The sequence below is a fragment of the Homarus americanus genome, unplaced genomic scaffold (genome assembly GCF_018991925.1).
Source record: "Homarus americanus isolate GMGI-L3 unplaced genomic scaffold, GMGI_Hamer_2.0 scaffold22369, whole genome shotgun sequence".
NCBI classification, from domain to species: Eukaryota; Metazoa; Arthropoda; class Malacostraca; order Decapoda; family Nephropidae; genus Homarus; species Homarus americanus.
The window spans coordinates 236256-262938 of record NW_024717051.1 but is presented as its reverse complement, the minus strand read 5'-3'; the positions used below and the strand labels follow the sequence as shown (position 1 = coordinate 262938).

General features: G+C 34.0%; 1 protein-coding gene across 2 annotated transcripts; it reads left to right on the top strand.

The window, feature by feature from the left end:
* The first annotated feature begins 626 nt into the window (after nucleotides 1–626).
* Nucleotides 627–25863, top strand: LOC121858783 (spastin-like). Of its 2 annotated transcripts, XM_042355417.1 has the most exons (9): nucleotides 627–795; nucleotides 1708–1983; nucleotides 6231–6394; nucleotides 10158–10379; nucleotides 14604–14712; nucleotides 15752–15900; nucleotides 18187–18377; nucleotides 20791–20984; nucleotides 23719–25863. In XM_042355417.1, exons 1-9 carry the CDS (start codon nucleotides 645–647, stop codon nucleotides 23880–23882), a joined length of 1620 nt encoding a protein of 539 aa, XP_042211351.1. In that variant the 5' UTR covers nucleotides 627–644; the 3' UTR covers nucleotides 23883–25863. The 2 variants fall into 2 exon arrangements, with proteins under 2 accessions (XP_042211351.1, XP_042211352.1); XM_042355418.1 differs by lacking the exon at nucleotides 1708–1983.
* The last annotated feature ends 820 nt before the right edge of the window (nucleotides 25864–26683 follow it).

Genomic DNA, 26683 nt, shown 5'->3' with positions numbered 1-26683 from the left:
TTTTTTTATGATTAATATATAAATTGAAAGATTTAAGCAATTAGGTTACAAATTTAATTAAGGTAAAATAATATTAGTCCGAGAAGCAAATTTTATTGTACGCAAAATAGAGTCGTCGTTGTTACTAATGTAATAGATTATGATCACCTTAAGGCCTAAAACTGTTCACGTATGTGTGGGGGTTGTCAAGCAAAAAAAATATGTGAATTTATTGAGATTTAGTAATGCGTTACGTGGTTGTTGTGGTTGGCATTTAAATGGTACTTACACCATCCATCAACAAGTAAGAATTATGAGATAGAACTCTTAGTATTTTATAGTTATGGTGTACTAAACTGCAGTCTTCAAACACCTTCACAACACGAGAAAATAACCTCTAAGATTATTAATGATATTGTTTCGATGGTTCGTATATACTAATAATAAGATAATTCAGGTCGGGTATAATATTTAGCCAACATTGTCTTGGAAGTGGCAAATCCTTCCCTTGTCTGTATTAATATTCTCCATGTTAATTGTATTTTGGAGAAGAAAACCAGTCCAACATATAAAAAAAATTAATTATTGTTACACAGTACTTTAGCTATTTATGTGTGAATGGAAACTTTATTTCTATATATGTTTCAGGTAACAAGGAGGTGGCCATGGAGCTTTATCGGCGCGGCATCTCGGAGCTGGATTCTGGCATCGCCATTGACTGTATGGGTCGGGGGGAGGCCTATGAGAGGGCCCAGAGATTACAAGACAAGATGAGAACGAATCTTATTATGGCCAAGGAGAGGCTCGACATGTTAGGTAGGTGGAAAACTTTATTTTGATGCAACTCATTAACAGCAGATGGAGGGTACTTAATGACACAGATACTTATTTAAAGCATCTGGACAAAAATAAATATAATGAACTGATTTTTTTTATAAAATTATAATGAACAACAATACCAATATCATTAATTATAATGAACAAAAATACCAAGATTTGTCCTTAATGAAACAAATTATACTGTACTTTACTTTGAGTGCAGGTATCAGTATACATTAATGCAGTTTGCATTGGATTTCGGTATTTTTAATTTGCCTTACACAGTTTTCTTCAAGAACTTCGCAGTATTTTTCTTTAATAAATTATATATTTGCATGTTTTAAGAAACTTATTACATCTATGAATTTTTCTTATGAATTTGCATGATAATGAAATATTCAGGGCTGAATTTTTGTCGGGCAATAAATATTACCCACATGGGGGGTTGTTTTTCACTAATGGTGCTTTGTTCTTCAACTTTTTTTCTTTTACAAGTTTTTTTTAAGCTCAAAATATTTTCTTCCATTATAACATAATCTAAATTTGTTTTTAATCTAAGAATATTTTACATTGACTATAGTTTATTTTCCTATATACAGAAGATTTCTAAATTGCATAACTCCTTTATTGCTCTTTATCATTTATTTTGAGATAGGAGTAGAGCTTTTAAGAAAATTCATCAGCTGATGAATTAATATTTAGCATTTTTCTTTAGTACTGCATTTGTACAGTACAGTAGTTGCAAGTACAGTACAGATACAGTACAGTATTTGTATTATTTTGTAGAATCTGAATTCTGTTTTTCATTTGAACTTCTTTGTGTAGTAAATGTTGCAATGTTGATAATAAATATCCAATTATACGTTGTCTTTATTTGTTGCATGAAACACGAGTGTTATTGTTTTCTAGATTCGCTGGTTCACCTGCAGCAGCTGGAGCTGGATGTGCCCTTCCTCACCACCCTCACTCCCCCAGCCTCCCCTGCCCCTCGCATCACCCATACCCCCCCTCGCTTTGGTGCGGGGGTTAAGGCAACTGCCAATAGGGGATTCACAAATCAATCATCTGCTCACACAAACAAACCCCGGGCTCGTGTAGCCCCACAGGTTATGAGTCTCACAGATTCAGGGCGAAACTCTTCAGATCGGCGATATGGGCCCACTCACTCTCAAAAGCCTTCTGAAGGTAGCTTATGTTCTCACTCTGTCTTCTCTCTTCTACCCTGAAGCATCTTCTCTCTACCTGGTTTCTTACTAACAGTGATAACAGAACCCTCATGCTTACATAATTTATGATCTTATTGCCACTATCATATGTGTGACTGTGTCCATGAAACTCTTTGATTATGCAGTTACAAATATTTACATTGCAGTAGTATTACTAATACAGGACCTGCTATGGCAGAACATGATTAATAGCCACTTATGCTGATGTGCTAATTTTCATTGCTTGTAAAATACGACAATGGCAGATTTGATTTTAAATTGAGGACTACAAAACATGTGCAAAATATGTTTTCTGTACACTATTTTTATACACTAATTTTATGCAATCACATTTACCTTGAAAATTAAAGAAGATACAGGTTGACAATCCCTTATCCGAAATCCTTGGGACCAGAGGCATTTCGGATTTCGGAATTTTTCGGTTTTCAGAATGTTTTTTTTTTTGCTCATCCGGGCACAAGTTACTGACCCACATTGGGGCCTGGGGGTGCGAAAATATAATAATAATTCTAATAATAATAATAATAATAATGATAATAATAATAATAATACAGGTAATAATAATAATTCATAGGTCTAGGTCGTGTTTCTCACTTTTTATCTTTTTTCATTCTTGTATTTCTTTATTATTATTATTATTATTATTATTTTATTAATACAGTATTATTGTTACCATTATTATTTTATTTTGGTGTATTTTTAATTAAAATTTTTATTTACCGGAACTATGAATAATTATTATTATAATTATTATTATTATTATTATTATAATAATTAGTATTACCATTACATTTTCACCCCCCAGGCCCCGATGTGGGTCAGTGATCTATGCCTGGGTGGATAATCCCTGTAAAAAAAAAAAAAGAGGCTCCACAAAAACTTTCGGTTTTCAGAGCTTTTCGGTATTCGGAATTTCGGATAAAGGGTTGTCAACCTGTACTTGTTTTTTCTTATTAATACCATTCCTTGATATCTTAGTGATGTTATATAAAAATATTTGTACGGTAATTATGCTTTTCCAGAGCTGATACTGTATTGCTTTGGGATTTTATCCCACTGGCATTGTAAAACCTAGTTTTAAGATGAAGGAAGAGTAAATTAGTGTATAATATCATAGTACAAAATTATACATATGTTCCAGTATTAACTGTACAGTATCAGCATGTAATAGTTAGTCTAATTAGCTACTGGTTTTCAGATTTATGGAATTAGTGTGATAAATTAATACAGTACAGTATATCAAAGTATTTTTCACTGATATTGATTTTGAAAAAGTTTATTTAACCAGTAAAATAAAAGATACAGAATGGACAACAACAAGAGTATTGACATGACTGAGCCAAGTGAGAGCCTGAGCCCTCTTTTTGGCACATGTAATCTGTTATACACTGTATCTCAAGGAATTATCTTATAACATGAGGAAACATAAACCTTTAGATAATTAGGTGAGCTTTAATTACTCAGAAACTTTGCGTCTATTATACTGTGCATATTCAAATTAACAGTTGTCAGGAAGCATGCACTAATCTCTGACCTTCACTGATTCTTTGCTATTTCTTCTACTTATTCTGCTTGCACAGTGATAAAGAAATGTCATGGCTCCTGCTTGCTGAAGTGATGGTCCTTAATGAAACAGGTTTCATGTTGAAGATGTATTATACATTCAGTTTGTGGATAACTCTTGATAAATACAGTAGAACATCCTTCATACACTGTGCTTCTCTCACACACAGCACCAATATGTAAGACCCTACTAACCTGGTACCCCCCTTCCTTTGCACCTCATCAGCATACAATTTATCTATCCATGCTTTTCCTGGTTACACCTCATTAAATAGGCCGAGGTAGATTTCCTTATCTAACCAGATGCTTTTTTTAAAACCAGCATTTATTTTGTTGGTAGATTAGATTTTTATAAGAGAAGCTTGTATGGAATTTTGTAGACTTAAGTAATGTTCCAGTACCCAAACACTGACACGAGTATGAATGCTTGAGAATAGTATCAGAAAATAAAACTAGCAAGAGTATTCACTGTGCTCGAGTTGTTAGAAAAGGATGAAACAGTCAAAATACTGTAACTGCATTATTGGCAACATTGAAAACTTTACTTAGTAATGTAATAGAAGGCCTTCAGTAGAGAGTGAGATTAGGCTCCATGGATATTTTTCTTGAGGAATCATTCTCTGTCAAAGTTATCTTCTTCTGGGAAATAAAAAGATGCATTAATAGACTCAAGAAGATTTTATGTACAGTATTCCCAAAACTTTTGGCCTTTAAAAACTTTGGGGCATTTTAAGGTTACTTTTATAACTTATAGGTAGTACAGTATATGTCTTTCCAAAGCCCTCAGCTGCAATGTTCTTAATACTGTACTTGTACCATGGCCAGGAAATCTATCAGAACCCTTCATCCTTGACTGAAATTATGGTCTATCCTGCAATTGTCTCTTGGATTCTCCCATTCTCTGTCAGATATTTGATCTCGTTCACAGGCTGGCACTTCATCTAATTACTGCACTGTACTCTGTAATACGTTTTCTCTATTGAGGATATACTGTACAGTACTGTTTTATTAACAAATAATGTCTCTGAAAATCTGAAGTTGCATGTAAAGTATTAATACAGTATTATGATTGTTTGTTCCCGTTACATATACTGTATGTTCATCTTTGTTCTGTTGGACATTGAAATTAAATTGATGGATCATTTGATAGTAACTGATATCACATTACATTGTGTGATAGAAGACTCCTGCAAAATAAAAGTAAAACATACACAAAAAAAAGCATGGCTCTGAATTCAATGTCTTCATCATGGACTGCAACTTTTGTCATTCATTTTGTATTCAACCTTTACTCCCCAGTCCATTTTCTGAGGAAATTAGTAGAATTAAAATCGTTGAAACTTCCAGATGTTGTTGGTCTCTGCAAAAAAATCAAGTTAGTGCATTCACGACTATCTTCAAACATTACAGGCCTGGGAAGTTGTGTACAGTGTCCTAGAGGCTATGATACTGAGCTGGTAATCCAGCAATTCGCAACCGTAGTGCTAATCTCACTTACCTCAGCACTTAAATTTGTCAATAGATAAAATTGAAATACCTGTACTGAAGAGACTCAGTCATTGTGGACTAGGGCCTGCCTTTAGCACTCTAACAACCAATTTCATTTACACGGTACTGCATACAGTACAGTACAGTACAGTATGTGTAATCAAATCCATTGTTCATAAGGTCTTTGCCTCTGGATCACAGCCTCCCTTGTCTGAATGCATTACCACATAGGTATAAAGTCCAATCTCTCTTCATGTGTCATATTTTCTTCATAAGCAAAAATGCTACTTGTGAAATATTATTGCTCTTCATGTTTTGAATATAGTAGACCTTTGCCATTCACGATTTCGACAGTTTGGAGGAAGCAGATGGTGGCTCGCTTGTGAGCCTTTTCCCGCAGCACAACGAGTCACCTCACGCAGCATCTTGTGTTGTACTCTCAAAACTTTAGTGTTTCTGTTTGAAATGGTCCCTAAAAGACTGTCAGTGCTAGTGTTGCTAGTGGAGTGAAATGTAAAAGGCAGAAGTCAGTGATGACCCTGACAAAGAAAGTTGAATTATTAGAGAAGTTAAAAGAGGGGATGAGTGCTGACGCAGCTGTCGGTTGTTTGGTATAGGTATACAGTAGTGCACTAAGGTAGTATAAGCTGCTATTCACGCCATTCCTTGGAACCTAACCCCCGCGAATAACAAGGGTTTACTGTGTTGTTAAAGATAGTGAAAGTCAGGTGTTTCTAAAGATACTAATCAAGTGCAGTATTAAAGATATCTTATTCAAAGGTTACTCAGACCAATTTAAATACAGTGTTTCTTTCCTTCAACCATTACCCCATTAGACATAGGTCATTTAACTTATTTATGTTATATGTAGATTGGAGACAGACTTTTTCCCCCTGGACACAAGGTAATGGAATTTGATCAGCATGCATGACTTGCACTGCACCATGTTGAAGATATAGTATATTTTCAAACTTGTTTTTCATTTTTGAAAATTTTAATTTCACTATTGCTTTTGGATGTGTTAATTGTTGTCATATGTTGTTACTTTATTTAGTTTTCAACTACAGTATATGCTAAATTCAGTATTAATGTGGAAGCATGGATAAGTTATGTCTAATTGCAAGTGTTTTATAATTTGATTTTGTCTCCTTGAAGATGCCAAGACTTTTAAGAAGATTCCAACACCCAAACGCATGTCTACTTTGAGCAATAAAAGTCAGACACTTCCACGTAACATGGGATCCAGAGCAGTCTCCAAGGCTAGGGAGGGAAGACATCCAGGTACCCCACCAAGTGTCAGACGTCAGCTGTCAAACCAGGTTAGTAAAAATGTAAAGATCTTGTCCTTTGCCTCACATATTCTGTACTGTGCATTGCTTTTTCCAAATTAGATAAAAAAATATTACTGTATTGTCTTCTCTCCTTCAGTGCAGATTCTTCCACAGCTTCTAGAGTTCTCAATCATCTAATATACTATAGGACTAGGCGTGTGTCTGTCTGTATGTCTGTTCTGGGCAGCCAAAACGGCACAATCGTTTTTCATCAAACTTGGTGGAAAAATCGCAAAAAATTTGTAGAGTGGAACAAACCTGGTCCCATGTCGATGGTTTCTTTAGGAAGGCATTAATTAACCATTTTATTTACGATGGAAAACGATTCAAGTCTACGGACTTGGCGCACCCTAATTAACCATGCAAGTCTACGGACTTGGCTCACCCTCATTCGCTGTATGCTAGCCAGGCACGAGCGATCAAACTTTCACTGGGCACAAAGGTGCCCGCGATCACTTGTGTGTGTTCTATATTTCCAGGTCATTTTACTTGACCTATGTATGCTGAATTTGTCTTTTGAATTGCTACCCTTCCCTGCATTTCAGTTAGCTCCACAAACCATATACAGATTCTAAGTTAATATCCCTTTTGTTAGAAATGGTTATTAGCTTGAACTGTACACTGTCCCTCAGCCTTATTACTTCTTTTAGTCATCAGCATATATATATATATATATATATATATATATATATATATATATATATATATATATATATATATATATATATATATATATATATATATATATATATATATATATATATATATATATATATCATAATATATATACATACATACATACATACATGGTTACATACATACGGACAAAGGGTTACATACCATACATATACATACATGTGCAAAAAACACATACATACATACATATATATATACCTTTATATATTTAATCATTATATATATACAGTAGAAGTCCAAAAATCCGGACTGCTTGGGGATTGGGTCGGTCCGGATTTTCGGATTTTCCGGATTCTCAGGCAGTACTTTTAAAATTCAAATTTAAGGAGGAATAAAGAAGAGATGAACAGGTACATTTTGATAGTTTATTCATTAGCAAATAAAGCATGCTTCATTTATCAAAACGAGCAGTTTTAAAAGAAAAATAAAGTCAACACTAGACAAAAATGTAAACAAACTGTCTAATACCATGACGAGTCTTGAAATTCCTAAGCCATCCATCACTAAATGCGCACTCTGATTCAATGTTCATTTGCTCCTTAAAAGACTTTGCTTTGGCAATAAGCATTGGCCCAGAAATTGCCATACCTTCTGATCGTTTTAACAAAAACCATTCGTGCAACACTTTATCAAGATTTTCTAATTTGGGCCAATATAAACCTTTTCTTTCAGCAATTTAATGTAAGGCTCAGAAGAAGCTGTGAATTCTAGAATTTTATTCTTTGCCTTTTTTATATCATAAATTGTAGACTTTCCAATGTTGTATGTTTCCTTTAGAACAGCATTGCTCACATTACATTCTAGTTTCTTAATTATTTCAAGTTTGTCACTCAATTTCAATGTGTTCTTCTTTTTCTTCACACAACGAAGTTTATCTACTTTTGGGGCCATTATTATGGGCTTGTACTCTGTACATGGAAAGAGTAGGACTCAAAATTACATACGTTGTCACAGTTTGATTGCTTGTTTTAAAGTGGCGATCGTGTGGTCGTTTGTTGTCGCTGTGCAGCTGTGGCATTCACGCATGCACACATACACACAAAAGATTTATAGTGCCTCAAATTTTACATTTCAGTTCAAGCTAATTACAAAACTAACAAAATTAGCTACCTATAATTTACAATTAATTTTATTATTAGAATTATGTAAATTAATTTTTTAAAGCAACTCCATTCATTCACATAACCCACAAAAGCCCCCGCTAAATTTAAAAAGTTTGAGTTTTCGAAAAGTCCGGATTCTCGGGTGGTCCGGATTCCTGGCATCCGGATTTTTGGACTTTTACTGTATGTATGTATGTATGTATGTATGTATATATATATATATATATATATATATATATATATATATATATATATATATATATATATATATATATATATATATATATATATATATATATATATATATATATATATATATATATATAACTGTTAAAAGATACCAAATTAAACCTTGAGTGTCACTTACAATGTGATGGTCCCAGTTAGACCCTATTCCTATTAATTCATATGGGAATTATTTCCCATTTATAAGTGGTTTCATTATTAGTGGCTTTTTTCTGGTCCCTATTAACCACTTATAATAAGGACCTCCCCCCTGTATAATGAAACCTGACTACCCAGCACAGTGAATGGTGTCACTGGCGACCCCTTTCCAAGGTTCCACAGGCCTGTCAACTGTTTATGGACTCCACACATGTGTGTTTTGAATGGCTCACCCATTCTATGATGTATTCTCTCACTGTACATACACCCTCTACACACTAACCTACAGTAGGCATACTGTACACTGTCCACATTGCTATGTACAGTACTGTACAGTATTCGTACTGTACATACAGTATGTTAATTTCACACTTAGTGAATGTACAGCACAGTATTTGTACTGTACATACAGTATGTACAGTATACATTACTGTATTCATGTTTTTTGTCTTAACACTACTTTAATGGTATTCTTGGCTGAATGTATGCAGGTACAGTACTGTACAACACAGATCATATGTGAAAACAGCAGTGAGCGAGTGAAGGAGCAGTGACATGACAGTAGTGGTCAATCATAGCTCAGGAGCACTCTCAGCCTACCCACATGTGCGTCCTGTACTTGTCCCAGCAACGGAAACATTATGCAATCTCTCGAAATTTGTTTGAATGCTCGGAACAGAAATTTTTTCGCAGAAGGATATCAAATTTAAAAAAGAAAGGGTTATCTCGGACACAAAGTTTCCAGGTTGCTGCTTTGAGAAGGGAATGAGACTGATGTAGCAGTTGTTTGAGGTTTTATAGCTAAATAGTGCCTCCATGTGGGCAGTGCTCTATCCCTGACTATATTTAGTATACAGTACATGACTTACATCAAAATAGTAGGTGGGCTAATTATTTAAGATAGAGTAATTGTACTAAAAACATTAATTTTAGTTTGTACACCTTTACTGTTGCAGTAAGTATTAGGCACTTAAGACACATTCTTATACAGTTTTAACTGTTAGTGGTATGCTATAAGTAAACATACATAACTGTTAAGTGTATTGTGCCAAGGCTACAATAGTAACTGTGTCATAATTTGATGTTATGACTATTGCCCTGTGAATGTTCTGTGACTGCTGCAGTTATGCTACAGTAGTGGTTATTCACCACACTGATTGTACAGTACAGTACAGTACTCAGAAATTTTCTAGGTATGAAGGCCAGTACCCTGTGAAGGCTGACTAGTCCACCCTTCACTTCACTAGTAGTCAAAGGAATTTCCTACAGATAATGTTACAAGGGCTCCTTGCCAAAAATGATAGTAACACTCCAGGCTTGTAAACTATGCCATACTCATTTCAGTTGAAAATATACTTGTTTGCCTTTGTCATCAAGAAGTGAAAATTTAAAAAAAAAAAAAAAAAATAAGGGAAATAATTGGCTGTTCAATAAATTATCAAAAAAGGTTTGAGTTTAGGCCCTAATATAAAAATGTGTGTTCAATTAATAATCTGTATACTGTAATAATTTTGTTCAAGAATGATGGTACTGTAGCTTGAAATATTACAAAACCAATTTTTTTTCAGAATGGTGGTATGCCATTGGGTTCGCCTTTGAAACGTCGTGGTTCAGCAGGTTCTGGCCTTACTGGCAATGGAGGTAATGGAACACCAAAGCACACACCCACTCATAGACGATCTGCTTCAGCATCCATGAAAGGAGTTGATACCAAGTTAGCTCATGGCATTATGGATGAAATTATAGATTCCTCACCTCCTGTAACATGGGATGACATTGCCGGACAACAAGTAAGTTATTGTAAACCTTTGTGAAATGTTTGGTTTCCAGTAATTTTTAGATAGGAAGATAACTAAAGTTTGAAAATATGTATGTTACATTTCTATGTTTAGAATATTGTTCAGTTTAGATATTATTACCGTAGTTGTATGCTAGCACATTTTTGTTATACTGTACAGTAAAGCCTCATTAATTACCATTAAAATAAAGCAATAATGAGATGCATTCCCCAGTGTGACCTTTTCATAACTTTTGTGTGGCTTTTTACCCTCTTCCCCAAAAACAATACAATTAATGAAAATTGAAAACTATATTCTTTAAATAATGTTTATGAATGCACTTTATACAATATAAATCAATAATAGTAAAGTCACACAAGAGGAGATGGGATGCTATTGTTGTCAGTGTTTACACCCATAATGTCGGTTATCATCTGGTTGTTGCTATAGTAAAATTAATGTAAAACAATTAAGTATATTTTAATTAATGTTATTTAATGTACAATAAAAGTTACTATTGATGTTAAGGAAAAAAGAGTGATAGTGGAACGGCAATGTACACTTGTGCCCTCAAGGAAACCGGGTCTTTTATCTTATTAAGAATACAGTTGTACCCCACTTAACGCGGTCAATAGAACCCAGAGGGTCCCGTGTTAAGTGAAATCCGCGTTAAGTGAACAACAGAACATATGGGATTAATTCCAATAGAAACCGGCCCGACCCCCAAACTCCACTTTTTGAAGACACATAACTATGTTGTAGTAAAAATAACATCTTAATTTTATGATGGTACATGCACACAATTAATACTTAAGAGAAATAGAGAAATACAGTCGCCAAGTTAATGTCCATTCAAATAATGGACTCAACTCCCTCCCCCTCTCACACTACACTGCTCTTCCCTCTCTGAGAAATTTTTGGGGAAAACCACTAAATTTTAATAAATAATACCTCAAACTAAAGTTAGGATAATACAATTGACATTGCTGGATTCCTTGTAAGACCAGGAATATTTTGAATATAAATGTCATATATTTTGCACAAAAGATAACATAGTTACTCAGAAAATTTTTTTATCTAAAATTTGTATGTCTAATGCAAAATATATGATGTTTATATTCAAAATGATCACCAAATTATAAGAATTCCAGCAATGTAAATTATATTCTGGCCGGGTAATTTGTATGAATTTTATGAGCTAAAACAAATATCTTCAGTTAATAAAAAAAAAATAATCTTCAGGACACTATCTGTCAATCAAAGTACCCCACCTTGCCTTCCCCCTCTTCCAACCGCGCGGTCAGTCCCAACCCTCCCCCCACCCCCCACCAATCCTCCCTTCAAGAGAAAGGTTGGGTGAAAAATTTAGATTTTAACATTTTGTATTAAATAATACCTCAGATTAAAGTTAGGATAATATAATTGACATTGCTGGATTCCTTGTAAGACCAGGAATATTTTGAATATAAACGTCATATATTTTGCACAAAAGATAACATTCTTACTCAGATTAAACATTTTATCTAAAAATTTTATGTCTAATGCAAAATATATGATGTTTATATTCAAAATGATCATCAAATTATAAGAATTCCAGCAATGTAAATTATATTCTGACCGGGTAATTTGTATGAATTTTATGAGCTAAAACAAATATCTTCAGTTAATAAAAAAAAAAATATTCTTCACGGGGTAACAGATGGTCGGTCGGTCCCTCCCTCCCCCCCACCCCCCACCAACCGTCCCAAGGAGATGTGTGGGAAAACCAGAATACTTAACTTTTTTGTAATAAATAATACCTCAAACTAAAGTTAGGATAATATAATTGACATTGCTGGATTCCTTGTAAGACCAGGAATATTTTGAATATAAATGTCATATATTTTGCACAAAAGATAACATAGTTACCCAGAGAAAAAATGTTATCTAAAATTTGTATGTCTAATGCAAAATATATGATGTTTATATTCAAAATGATCACCAAATTATAAGAATTCCAGCAATGTAAATTATATTCTGGCCGGGTAATTTGTATGAATTTTATGAGCTAAAACAGGCAGTCAGGCAGGGTGGCGGGTGGGGCAAATCTAAAAATAGCGTCTCGAGCCGGACACTCACCGCGTATATGATGAAAAAATCCGTGTTAAGTGAAAGTTCAGCTCTGGCGAGGCACCGCGTATATGATAAAACGCTCTAAGTGAAACCGCGTTAGGCGGGGTAATACTGTACTGTATGTACAAAAGATTCATTATTGTTTATTACTGAATATGTATTTGATTGAATTAATTTTTATATACAGTGGTCCCTCGGTTAACGAACACAATTCGTTAACCAAAAATTTTGTTAAACGAAACCATTGTTTCAATGGGATTTTGGGTAATTGGTTCCAGCTCACCGAAAATTACATACAAACTAAAAATAAATGCAGTAAAGTACACTTACTTTGAGGTGTGCATGTAGAAGGCTCCTGGTTGATGATGATGATGATTGGAATTAGAAGTGGGGGTGGAGGAGAAGGGAGAAGAGAAGGAAGTGGGGTTGGAAGAGAAATCACCCCATGCTTCATGCTGCCATTTCACCCATAAAATTTTAAGTTCACTAGGTGTAATTCAAGATTATTTTCTTTAAATCAACACTGCACTGCTCTATATATTGTCAATATGTAAAATAAATTTCAGAATGACCAGTAATTGTACTGTAAAAATGTAAAAATAGTTTATGTTCAAGAGAGTCTCAAGTAAGATGTTACCTCCACTGAGCAGAGACACAAACTGATGCCTGCTGGGTGAGTCAAGTGGCTGTTTGGCGCGCTAAAACTAGTTTCCTTTACTTCAATTATGTTCAATAATTGTTAAAATGACTAGAAAATTTAATATAAAACTTTAAAAATTATTGAATAGTTCAACCTTCTTGATATTTACTCAAATGGGAACGAATTTAAGCCCTAGAACTGATTACTGTATTGGTGGACTAATATTCCAGCTGGTGAGCAAGCGAAAACATGTTGAGAAGACTTCGTAAGGAATTCGTTAACCGAATTTTTTTCGTTAACCGAATTGAAGATTCTTATGGAAGGTAATTCGTTAACTGAGGCGTTCGTTAACCGAAGGATCACTGTATGCGAAATGACCAAAGCAATTCATTAATAATACGTAGAATATTAAAACACACAAGAGGAGACAAGACGGTATTCTTTTCGTTCATATTTACAACACCCGTGATGAATGACGATGGTACCACTTCTACATAAGAAACTGAAGAAATAAGACCCTGGTTGTTGCTGTAGTAAAATTAATGTAAAAAAATGAATATGTAATATGTTATTTAATGTTAATAAATGGAACAATGGAAGTAGCTAACCATTAATGGTAAAGAAAAAACGAAATAAATTGGGAACGCCATCGTACGTAAGTGCGTATATGTGAAAACATCATTATTTCTCTACATAAGAACATGAAAGGGACACTTATTACTGTTCACGTATGTTTTAAATAATACTTACTAATGTAAAACAAAAATTCTACTCACAAATGGTGGTAAAGTCTAAAACATAAGGACAGCCAATGAATATTGTGCGAGTTTTTACTCAGATGATTTCGTCAATCAGTTTCAACTCTGGCTGAAGCTGAAGCTTTCCATAAAGATATCATAGCTGTTGCTGAAACTGTTACTGAACCTGAAGTTGTTGTTGAAGCTGCTTATTATGCTGAATTTGATGGTGTAGCTGAAGTTGGTGGTTTAGGCCTTTGAATAATAAAGCTGTCGAAAGAACCTTTCACAGCCGCTTGCTTTTCTCATTATACATCTTATGTAGAGGTCATATGTGTTTTCCACATCCCTGTTAATTTTAATGCTTCGTTCTTTTAATGGATCCACTTCAGAAAATAAAAATATATTCATTGCTTGCTCCATATAATATCCACAGACCTCTCACCTTTTTCATATAGTTTTAACACATCTAGTTTCTCGGCTAAGCTTCTACACTATCTTTTAGCTATTAAACCAGCACTATCATATCTTGCTCTCTTGCTCATGTTGAATAGGGATGCAAAAAATGCCGGAAGAAACCTACAAAATAAATTAGTACAATATAGAGAAGGGAAATGTGCTTAAATTTGCATGAATGTTATGATGATGAAAAGAAGAAACATAAACTTAGTAATGAAGGAAAGGAGCTTGGATGTCTTTTCTTTTGTAACACCAAATTTTAAATGATGCCTAACATTTCATTTGCAGATTGCAAAAAAAGCACTACACGAGATTGTTATATTGCCTTCACTGAGGCCAGAGCTCTTCACTGGTCTCCGTGCTCCAGCAAGAGGATTGCTACTCTTTGGTCCTCCAGGTAAGATTTAACTTTATTGCACAATGAAAGCTTTGCTGTTACCTACAAGATTGCATAATAAAATCTTTGCAGCAGATATTGCACAATGTGACCTCAGATATCCTTCTTTGTCATAACTAACAGGATGTAGGATATATGGATTTTTTTAGTTTTGTGAGCAGTGTCACTGGACAAGCATGGGGCAGATCAAGATGCATAATATTCTAGATCTGTGATCACAGTGCATGTCTTGACATCAATAACCTGAGTATAGGTATAGTAGTCCCAAAACTAACCCTTCCAGTTCAGTATCAGTTATTGTCAAGGAAGTTGATGAAGATCTAATGGCACAGGCCTGGCTGGTTCTTCATGAATATACTGCTTAAATAAGAAAATAAGATTGACTTAATAGGTAGGTGGGTAATCTTTGATTACCTCAGGGAATAGTGACCCTTCCTTGCCAGCTAAGAGGACACTTAAAGGTCTCAACTCTGTAAAAGTGGGTTGGCAGTAGGAAGGGCATCCAGCCATTAATCTTGCTCCAAATTTGCTTGAAGGTAACAGGGACACCATGGCATCAGGTAATTATGGTTAACCTATGCAAGTTTGGAACATGACTTAGTGGTGATAGTAATACATACCTGGTAATAGTATAATAATTGCTGGTGGAGATTTATTTTTTTCATAAATAAAACATAGTACTGTATCTTTGTACTGTATACAAGTACAGTACAACTAAATTGTAAAAATTAGATGAGCAGTCAGTGTTTTACTGTGTTTGTTTTAAGTATTGATTCTTTGTGCTTTTACATAATGCAAGTCCACAAAATAGCAGAGCAAACACTGCCACACATGAAGTACGTGAATGACTATTGTTTATTTGCAATCTTTTATAAATTTCATTAATGGCAGATAACTGATTTCAAGATTTTTAAGGTTGAATTGTACATAAAACCTGCTGCTGGATGTTTCCACGACCATGCATTTTAAGGAACTCTACCCTACTGCTATACAGTATTTTCCTTTATTATGTGTGTGTGATTGGTTTTGCATTTTACAGGTAATGGCAAAACCATGTTAGCTCGAGCAGTAGCAAGTGAAAGTTCAGCTACATTTTTCAATATTAGTGCATCTACACTGACCAGTAAATATGTTGGTGAAGGGGAGAAGCTGGTTAAAGCGCTATTTTCAGTAGCACGAGAACTTCAGGTAAGACTTTTATGCTTCATTTGTATGTGAGCACACAGCTGATGTAGTAAATGTAAACATACTGGTAGATTTAATTATGGACAGTGCTAACTTGAAAGAGACAGAAATAAAAAAGTAAGGTGTTTCTGATGCCCGATGATTGTAACAGTGGTTAGCAAAATTGAACATTAAAATAGTAGAGGGAGAAAAAAATACTGTAGTAAATGCATGAAGAATAGAATGGAACGATAGAGAACTGTATCAAAGGAAGTAACGCTGGAAGTGGACGGAGGAATTACTATATGGAAGTGAACACTGACTCTTGAAGCAGGATGCATTTGAGTGAATTAAATTAGAAGCAACAGAAGTGATATGCTTGAGAACAGTGTTTGTGGTCAACAGTGTGCTGAGAATAGGAAATACAGAAATGAGATGGAGGAATGGAAATGAATTAAATGTTAGATTGAGAGCTAAGTGGAGTTTGGAAAAGTGATACAAAATGGACGTGTTCAAAGAAGGGGAAAAAAGAAATTGGTAAAAAGAGCATACAGTATAGCTAGAGTTGGATAGTGGGACCATGAAGAAATTGCACAAATTGCAAGAATGTGGTGAAAGGAAGCACAAGGGAATGATAGGGGAGCATATGGTAATAGGTTGGTGTAGCAAAATCTCACAGTAGTAAGAGTGAGTTTGTGTTTGCTCTTGATTCCAGCTATACTGCAGCATTACAGGAAAGGGCTTTGTATGATTGAATAAAAAAGGATAATATTTTTGTATGGAGCAACACATCTTAAATGGAAGTTTTGAAGTATATCTGGTTATTAGAAAACTTTGACCAATATTCAACCATACAACCTCAATATTTTGCTCACCAAGGGACTGAAAAGTCTATAAAACTAAATTTTTTGCAAAATATCTATAAGTTAAAATACAGAAAGATGAATAACCATGAGGTGCCTTACAAACAGGACAGTAGAAGTACAGTATAAAATATAAAGCACCAAAGAAATTAAATTAAATATACATCAAGATTCTTACTTTCCACCCAGGCCAATGATGTCCTAAGGACTCACTCATGCACCGATCTGTTCAAGAGTTTATTTTATCCCTCTATGAGGTAATATTTACTAATTTTATCAAATAAATGTTGTACTCTTTATATGTCTGTCGGGTAATAAGGTAATATTTTCTGAGTACTTTACCTTTATTTGCAATGTGTGCAATATCTGTATATTAGATCATTCCAATTTAGCTCAAATTTTCCTAAATTGCAAAAATATGAAATGTGAAATTATGAGGTTCTTCTTTCTGCTAAATTTAGGTACAGTAGTAAGTTGTTGGACTTAGCAATAGATGTGGTATTCTGGGAGGTTCTTTTTCTCCCTAATCATGTTTTCTCAGGTGATACTACCTGTATCAACATGTGGTGGGCTGCTAAATATTCGTACCCTCCTTACTGATCTTTCAATGATAGCTATTTTCCCATTGTTTCTCTTGTTGTCTTTATAGCTTTGCTTTCCATTTGTGTGTACACAATTTACTGGAGTAAACTTCCTACTCCTGTGTATAAACATATGATGACTGTACAAATAGGTATGATTTGTTCACCCCACTTATATCAGTGCACCCGATATCCCTTGTTAGGGCTTGAAACCACAAGCTGCCAGGTTATTGGGTAGCTGACTAGGTGCTGCTTGAGACTTGTACCTTACAGCCTTAGACTATAGGTCACAGTGAGGAATATTGGTTACATTTATATATGTGTACAGTGCATATCCATTTGTATACAGTACAGTATATTTAACCCCAATAGGAGAATGGATGGACACCAATGAAGGATTTCCTCAAATCTCAAATGACTGAGGATTATGATCATTGTAGATCATATCAGATAGTAGTGATTGTTGTAGGGTAACAGAGGAAAACTACCACAGGCTTATGTGCCTGACATATTGGATACCACTTTGGACTTGCATCTTGTAGTCCTGGGTTCAAGCCCCAATAGGGGATATTTTTTGGTTGAAGTGGTCACTAAGTTAAAACAATACAGTATAGCACATCAGATCAGCAACTACTTCAAGTACTCCTTCTGAAGTCTTAACTTTTACATGCATACAAGTCCCTTCCCAGGTTCCAAAGCCCTAAACCAGAAAATATTACATTTTGAAGGCTGGCCAAAATTTTCAGTTTTTACGATTTTTTGTTAAAATAAACAATTTAGATGATGTGGTGAAAAACAGTTTTGAAAGGTAAATTAACCTTCACTGAAAGACTAGCCTTTCTAATTTTTTTATCTTCTATTTGCAGCCAGCAATTATCTTCATAGATGAAATTGATTCCTTACTTTGTGAGAGAAGAGAAGGAGAGCATGAAGCCTCAAGAAGATTGAAAACAGAATTCCTTGTTGAATTTGATGGACTTAAATCAGATCCTGATGAGAGAATTCTTATCATGGGTGCAACAAACAGACCACAGGAGCTGGATGATGCTGCACTCAGGTAAATACAAGGTCCTTCTTTGCTGTCTAATAATTTATGTAGGTGACCTCTGTATAACTTTTTCACTTGTGCTCTAATTGAGGGGGCAGCCTTCTGTAGGTGTCCAATTGCCAGGAAAAAATCTGGGAAAACAGAGTGTGAAGATGCACAACCCCACAGGGCCTACAGATGTTTAATGCAGACAGTGCGGCCCAAGAAGATGGTGTAGTGCAGTGCTTGGCTGGGCTTGATAGTTTGGTCGTGATCCCACAGTGCGATTGGCTCCTTTCTCGGGAGGCATAAGTTGTAAAAGGGTTGTGACTAAATGTCGAGTTACAAAATGAATATAAAAGTTTCAATGATTTTATTTCCATAAGTACAGGTTGACTACCCTTTATCCGAAATTCCGAAAAACGAAAAGCTCTGAAAACCGATTTTTTATTTATTTATTTATTTTTTTTAAACAGGGATTAGCCCATCGGGGCCTGGGGGCGAATACGTAATAGTAATAATAATTATAATAATAATTATTCATAGTAAATAAAAAATTTAATACAAAATACACCCAAATAAAATAATAATAATTAAGAAATACAAGAATGAAAAAAAGATAAAAAGTGAGAAACACGACCTAGACCTAAGAATTATTATTATTATTATTATTATTATTATTATTATTATTATTATTATTATTATTATTATTATTATTATTATTATATTCCCCCCCAGGCCCAAATGTGGGTCAGCGACTTGTGCCCAGGTGGGCTAATACACACACACATAAAAAAAAAACTAACCATTCTGTAAACCGAAAAATTCCGAATTCCGAAATGCCTCTGGCTCCAAGGATTTCGGATAAGGGATTGTCAACCTGTAGATGAAAGTTTCCTATTTCCTTTATCGTTTTATGCAATGTACAGTTATAGAAAAAAGTCCTGTCAGTCCTCTGACCTAAAACTCATGAACCTGTGAATCAAGACATCACACATTGATAGGCCCACAGATGGTGCACTGGGTCTTGTGATGTCTCAGATTCACAGGTCCATTAGTCTCGGGGTTCATAGATGGGGTGGAGGGCTGACAGGACTTTTGGGCTACATTTCTTGCACATAAACCACACATTGATTTTTGTGGAAATAAGATGCCTCTGAAGGCTGCCCCACAATTATATTTAAATCACTGGTATGGATGTAAATGTTAGTGATGTATGCTGACCAATATGACCATGCATACAGAAATTACTGGTGACACTGTTAAATCATTTGAGAGGTGTTGTAATTCATTCAGATGGCCAAAACTCATAATGTGTAGATTTTTTTTTCAGGTTGAAGATTTTAAAAGGTATTGTACCTTATCCATCATGGAAACTTAAGTCACATAACTAGAATGTAGCATATTGAAAATGATTTTTTCTTTCCATATTTACTACAGATGAAGGATCCTTTATCTGACACCCCCCCCCCCTCCAAAAGGAAAAAAAAAAATAAACAGATCCTTTTGTATGTGCATATGAAGGCATATATCAGGTAGTTCAGGGAATCTTGAATGGAAGATAAAGATATTCTAATAATTTATTGTCAGTTATTTAGGATTATGAGAAGCTGTACTGTATAAGTAAGTAGAGGTTCAACATGTAAGATCCACTTGTGAGGAAACCACCATTTTCACTGCCATCCTATCTCTCATGATTACACGATGGACCTAAGCCAAACCTCATGTTATGCCCGCAACTATAACAAAGACTTAGGTGAAACGCATAATACCAGTAAAAGTTTCCATTAGCCTAGAACTTAAATAAATACTGGTACAGGGTGAGTCTGTAAAGCAGCTATTTGGGCCAGTCAGCTCCCACAGTCTTCATGTTTCTTAACCTGTAACCTACAAACTTCTATAATCACTAATTACAGCAAATTTTTTAGCTACAGTAAAGGGGGGAGGGACAAAACCATGTCTACTGTAAAACATCTTAAAGTGTATAAAAACAACTAAACCAACAACAACTGAATGTGGAGTGAAGCATTGATGTTAGTGATTGAGAGAAAGTCATTGCTCAAATTGTTCAATGTTTTATCTAAAATGCTATTAAACAAGACTTACCGATAGTATTGAAGAACACTAAAAAAATCATGTTAACCTTCAAAGATATCTGAATGCAAGAGGTGGCAAGTGGTGTGAGTAGAAAATTGATTCTTTCAGGTATGAGGTCTGGATCTGTATAGGCTAGCCTAGGCTTAGGCTATTGTAATAAGCCTAAGAATCTGAAACAGAAAATATTAGAAAATGGAGGCAAAAATTTTCTCAATGGTTATTGGAGAAAGGATCCTTTGACCTGTAATAACAATATATAGCAAATTGTAAATGTCAGATTGAAGTCTGCATCTATAGATCTCCATAAAGTAATTAATTTTTGTATCTAAAAAAAAAAAAATTGCAGACGATTCAGCAAGCGTGTGTATGTGTCACAGCCTGATAAGAACACCCGCTGTTTGCTAATAAATCATCTAATAACTAAGCAGAAGTCAGAATTAAGTACTCGGGACCTGGAGGTATTGGCCGGCCTTACTGAGGGATACTCAGGCTCTGACCTTACATCCCTGGCCAAGGATGCAGCTCTAGCACCAATCAGAGGTAAGATTAATAAACAGCAACTAATTATACATAAGTGTAGAGATGGAAGAACAAAGACAATACTTTTGGTTTCACATGAAGTGGTGGGCAATCATCCATCCTTCATAACCACTTGTGCTTGATAAGTTCTGCTGGTAATGGTTCATAAACTTTCAAGGTTAGCTAATGGATAAAATCTTATTGGAAAATGGATCAAGTTATGGGATTTCTCCAGAAGTTTGCTGTCATTAAGATGTTTTGCCATCTTTTCTTTCTCTAGTATATATATATATATATATATATATATATATATATATATATATATATATATATATATATATATATATATATATATATATATATATATATATATATATTATATATATATATATATATATATATATATATATATATATATATATATATATATATATATATATATATATATATATATATATATATATATATATATATATATATATATATATATATATATATATATATATATATATATATATATATATATATATATATATATATATATATATATATATATATATATATATATATATATATATATATATATATATATATATATATATATATATATATATATATATATATATATATATATATATATATATATATATATATATATATATATATATATGATGTGGAGTAGTCATCATTCTGGAGGGAAAATCTTTGTACCCTTCAGTCACCAGGCTTTTCAAGGAAATCTCAAACTCTTCATGAAATAATACATTGATTGCTCCTTTTTCGCTAGGTAAGAATTTGTTCTTCCTTCTAATGGAACTCTGTCCAAAACTTGCTCAGAAATATTGGTTAGGTAACATTCCATTTCAGATTAAGGGGTGGATCCTTCTTCAGTTCCTTTGATAAAAGTTGGTAGTACAGGTAGTGCTTTTTTTTTCCTTCTTGACTTGTATCAGTGTTTCTCCTGGATAGGTGCAGGTCTTCTGCTGTTAATTAGGGCTGTGGATTCCAAAAGATTAACAGATTAACTTTTCAGAGGGATCCACAATAACACCAGACCTATTTGGACCAACTATGGTGTTTAGTAAGATGTTCTGGTGGTGTCTCCTGTGGAATATAAAGAGTCAGTCAGTTGAGAAAGAAAGTCAAGTTTCTTTGCAGGGAGAGCCATATTATTTTATCAAGGAGCAATATTTCTTAGTATAGACAATACAGGACAAGAAAATATTGGTTAATTTGATTATTTCATATCAGATAGTGGAGCTAGGGTCTCTTTTTTCAGTAGATATAGGGATATGATAATGAAGTTTCCTAAAGAAGTTAAGGTTGCATTTCAGTAGTAGGAGTCAAGTTGGACTTTGATATGATGGTTTGGATAATTGCCTCCAGTAGGGTTGGGATTTTTTCTTTTCTGGAGGTTTGTAACTTAGGGGTCACTGATCCCTGCCTTTGTCACGGTCTCACAGTAAGTTGAACGAATTAAATGATCCTTTCTTATGTTTTCGATGTATGCGACTCAAGTTTCAAGGGAAAAATATTCAGCATTTTAATGAAACATGTTGGCTGTGGAGTGCATCATAAAATATTGTTCATCTGGGTCTCTTACTCTGTGGGAGTCATCGAGGAAACTGTTTACTCAGAATGTCAGGGCTTATGTTTTGTCCGAGTTAGATAGGGTTCGGTCTGGTCTCTCTGTTTGAGTTTTTCAAGATTGAATTTGTTTGCAATGCTGGATATTAACAAAGTTCTGTAATTTGTTTTGCCTATTCCACATGTGAATTCTGTAGGGGGTGAATGCATTTTTTCCATTCTATCTCTCAACAGTTATGTTCCTCAATCAATTCAACTCTATCCAACAAATCCTTATCTACTTGCATCTCCTTATTTTAGTCAAGGAATGGGATAAAATGGTATAGTGTCTTCATCCTCAATTTTATAAATTTCAGCTATAGGTATTTTAATTATGAACTTGGTGTTGTGATCGATAGTCATTAAGATTAATTTACCTGGTTGTACTAAAGGGATATGAGATCTCAAGGTTGTGTTGGGGGGTCACCTTTAAGTCTTAACAGCCTCCACTAATAGGTGATATTCCATCCCAAATATCTGTTATGGATTTATTAATGTGTATCTAAGTGAATAAATGATTTGTACAATGCAGTCCTTGTAAATCAGTATGAGAGATTATTATTAAACATACTATACTGACATTTGTAGCCATGTTCTCCCCTCTTGTCTTCCCCTTCCCTCTCTTGGCTTCATTATTGGTGGAGAGAGTAGTCAATCATTTGTTTACTTTTCGTTGGATATCCCATTTCTATGTGTATTCTTTTCTTTTCATGGGGGTTCAGTGAATGTATCAGGAGAGAGTAACAATAATATTTTGGGAATGTGTGGACCCTTACTGCATTTTCACAGGCACATTTCATAATAATTTTAATCCACAGGGTCTGTAGGAATATAATCCTGCATATTATGTGGGAAATACTGTACAAGTTCTCCTACTAATTTTATGTTGTCCCTTCCTTAGTTTCTACACTTGTCTAGAACACAATTTTTTTATTACTTCTAGAAGCAAAGCACATGAGTTTCACTTGTATAAGAACCTTACCATCATGTATAATGTTACATCAAATGTCATAGACAGGATCAGAAGGTCAGTGATGTGGATGAACCACTCACCATGAAATAAAGTCAGCAGGTGATTTATTTTAAGTAGACACTTAACTATAAATTCACCGAATTTTCTGTTTCACAGAATTGAACCCAGAGCAGGTGGTAACATGTGACCCATCTGAAGTTCGAGGCATCACACTCACAGATTTTAAGGAATCATTGAAAAAGATACGGAGATCAGTTCCGCAGTCTACAATTTCTACTTATGAAAAATGGAATGCAGAATATGGAGATATATCTACATAAATATTTTTAATTCACTTTTGTGATAATCATTTTGGTCCAATCCATTTTTATTTTGTTTTTTGTTTTAATGATGACCAACATACGTGATATTTGCTTTCATGTCAATAAAGATATTTAATATACTCTTTGCACAAAATCTTATGCTCATTGTTGTAGATAATATACCCATTGTAACATAAATCATACAGGTAGGCAATTGAATTGATAACTTGGGGCTTTAACACTCATCAGCAACTGTTCTCTCTAAGGGTAAGCTCTCTGTCCTTCACATGTTGCCCTTTTTATTGTGCTATATCAGAATATACTTTGCTGATATTGATGGAGAAAATGTATGCCAATCACGCTAAATGTCTTCAAGAAAATGAATCACATTATTATGTTCAGGAATGGCTTAGCTTTGTGGTGAGCTAATTTGATATAGATGTTCTTGTGGGTAGCCAGTTTGATGTTGACAAAATCTCATGGCAACATCCAGAGAGTAGATGCTAGTGTCTATTGTTTCTAGGATTGGAAGCTTTTATTGCGCTATAATTTATATTTATTTGTTCATTTGGTTTTGTAGCAATTTTTTTATTAGATGTTAGAATTAATATTCATGTTTTTATTGATTTCTTGCACTCATTTAATGATTTACAGTACAGAAATCATGAAAAGATTATGATTTAGGACTTATTAACACCAGCTTAGCCTGTAGAAAAACTAATCGTCTTCAAGCTTCTTAGTCATTGGCATGGAAAAATCTACTTAAGTCTCCAATAGTGATAAATTCCTGGAAGGTTATTTATAGTGTAGCAATAAAGTTTATTCTGCAAAGTACACAAAATGGTTTATAAAAAAGTATTAGTCTGATTTTATTTTCAAAATATTTTAGATCAATACTGTAATTTAAAGGTTGTGCAACAAGACTTAATATTGGTAAAAATTCTTGGGTCGGATTTTAGATAGGGAGCTTAGGTCTCCTAAGACAAAAGTGGTAGAGACCTAAGAATGGTGCCTGAGAAGCAAGAAGAATTATTCTCTATTGGAAACTACTTTGGGGACATACACAGAGAAGTGAGAGATGAGGCTTTTCCTTGGCAGTGACTACATATGATAGTAATTTTTTATTTTTAGGAAAACTGGTTTACTTCAAGAGCATTTCAAGTTGGCTGAGTTTAGCATCCTTAAAAGAACTTTGTATACAATAATACAATTTACTATTTTGGTTGCTTAAGTCTGCCTTCAACAAGTTTTCTTTGAACTTATAAGTAAACACTTTACTCACAATCTTCATTTAAGTGTAGGAAAGGCAACATGACATAGATAGATAGTTACCATGACCAAATTCTGTTCTGACAGGATAGGATAGTGTACATGTCAAATAATATTTGAAAGAAATATTTTAGTTTGCATGACTCGAGGAACATTTGTTGCATCAGAATATATGAAAAGTTTAATGATTGCTTTGAGTGCACGTACCCTTTGTAGTGTTCAAGGTAATGTAAAGTAGGAGAGTAAATTTTTCCTTCGTAGCAAATTTAATGTACATTCTGTTGAAAGAGAGCTTTAAACTCACCTGATAACTTTTTATATAATCTTTTTGATAACATATGTACTTGATAATAAAGTGAGTACTGTACATCAAAAACCTGATGATCCACATCGACAGTGGAGTTGAATAAACAAGATGCTGTATTTTTGAAAGTTAGTGTTTTGCAAGTACAGTAATTTGTATTGTCATTGATTTTAAGAATTTGCCTGTTTTTACAGATGGCATAAATCATCCTTCTTTTCAATTGCAAAATCATTTGCTAACATTTATGTATATATTATACAACCTGTATCAGGATTTTTTTTTCAAGTTACTCTTCATACTCAAGTATACCAGCACAGCATTTTTTTTTTTTTTTTTCAAAATTAATTCCTCATGGGCTTTTTGCTTCAGATTAATGTGTGTACTAGCTAAAAAAAATTAGACCAGATATAAAGCATTGTAGCTCAATACTTACAGTATAGTGGCCAGCTAGTCAGGACAAGTATGGTTGTGATTTCTTATAAAGGAGTGAGACTGCTGCATGACTTAATGGACAGTGGTTTATATAGGTTGTTGTTTTTTGTTTTGATTTTAGCTATAGCTCTGCCAATGTAGAAAGTTTTATGCACCATGGCAGCCACACCCCCAGTTTTTGGGTTCATGAGCAACGACTTGAAAGAAAGACAGATACGTATTGCCTTGTTTATAAGCTACAGTACTATGCTTGAATACAGGAAATAGCTTTTTAAATGTAGAGTTAGTAAGCTAGCTAGAGTGACAACGTTAGTTCAACACAAGAAATATGGTACCTGCTACATTATAGTTTGGGCTGCAGCTGTTCATAGCTAATATGGTCATAAATCAAGCAGAATAAATTAGGAAGTCAGCAGCAAATAACGTTAGCAATGTCAGTTATTTGTTTCTTCCTAAATTTTCCCATGTAAAATATTTCAGGATTGGTTACTGTCATAGACAAGGGAGTCTGTATAAACAATTTGCTTTTAGTACATTAAATAATGGAAATTGTTGTTTATATGGGTGTTTTTAATTTATGTCTCTTTGCTTCATATAGGAAAAATTTTCTTGCTTTTTTAATAAACTACTGTATAAATTGTTTTACAAAAAAAGAACATCATTGTATAATTTCTGTATTTGAGGTAAATATCCAAATTATAATTTTTTTATTTAATGATTGGGAATTAAATAATAAAATGTTGACAAATTTGTTGAACTTATAAGATAAAAACACAAATGTATTACTAAATACTTTCTGCCCCTAAGGGCTCAG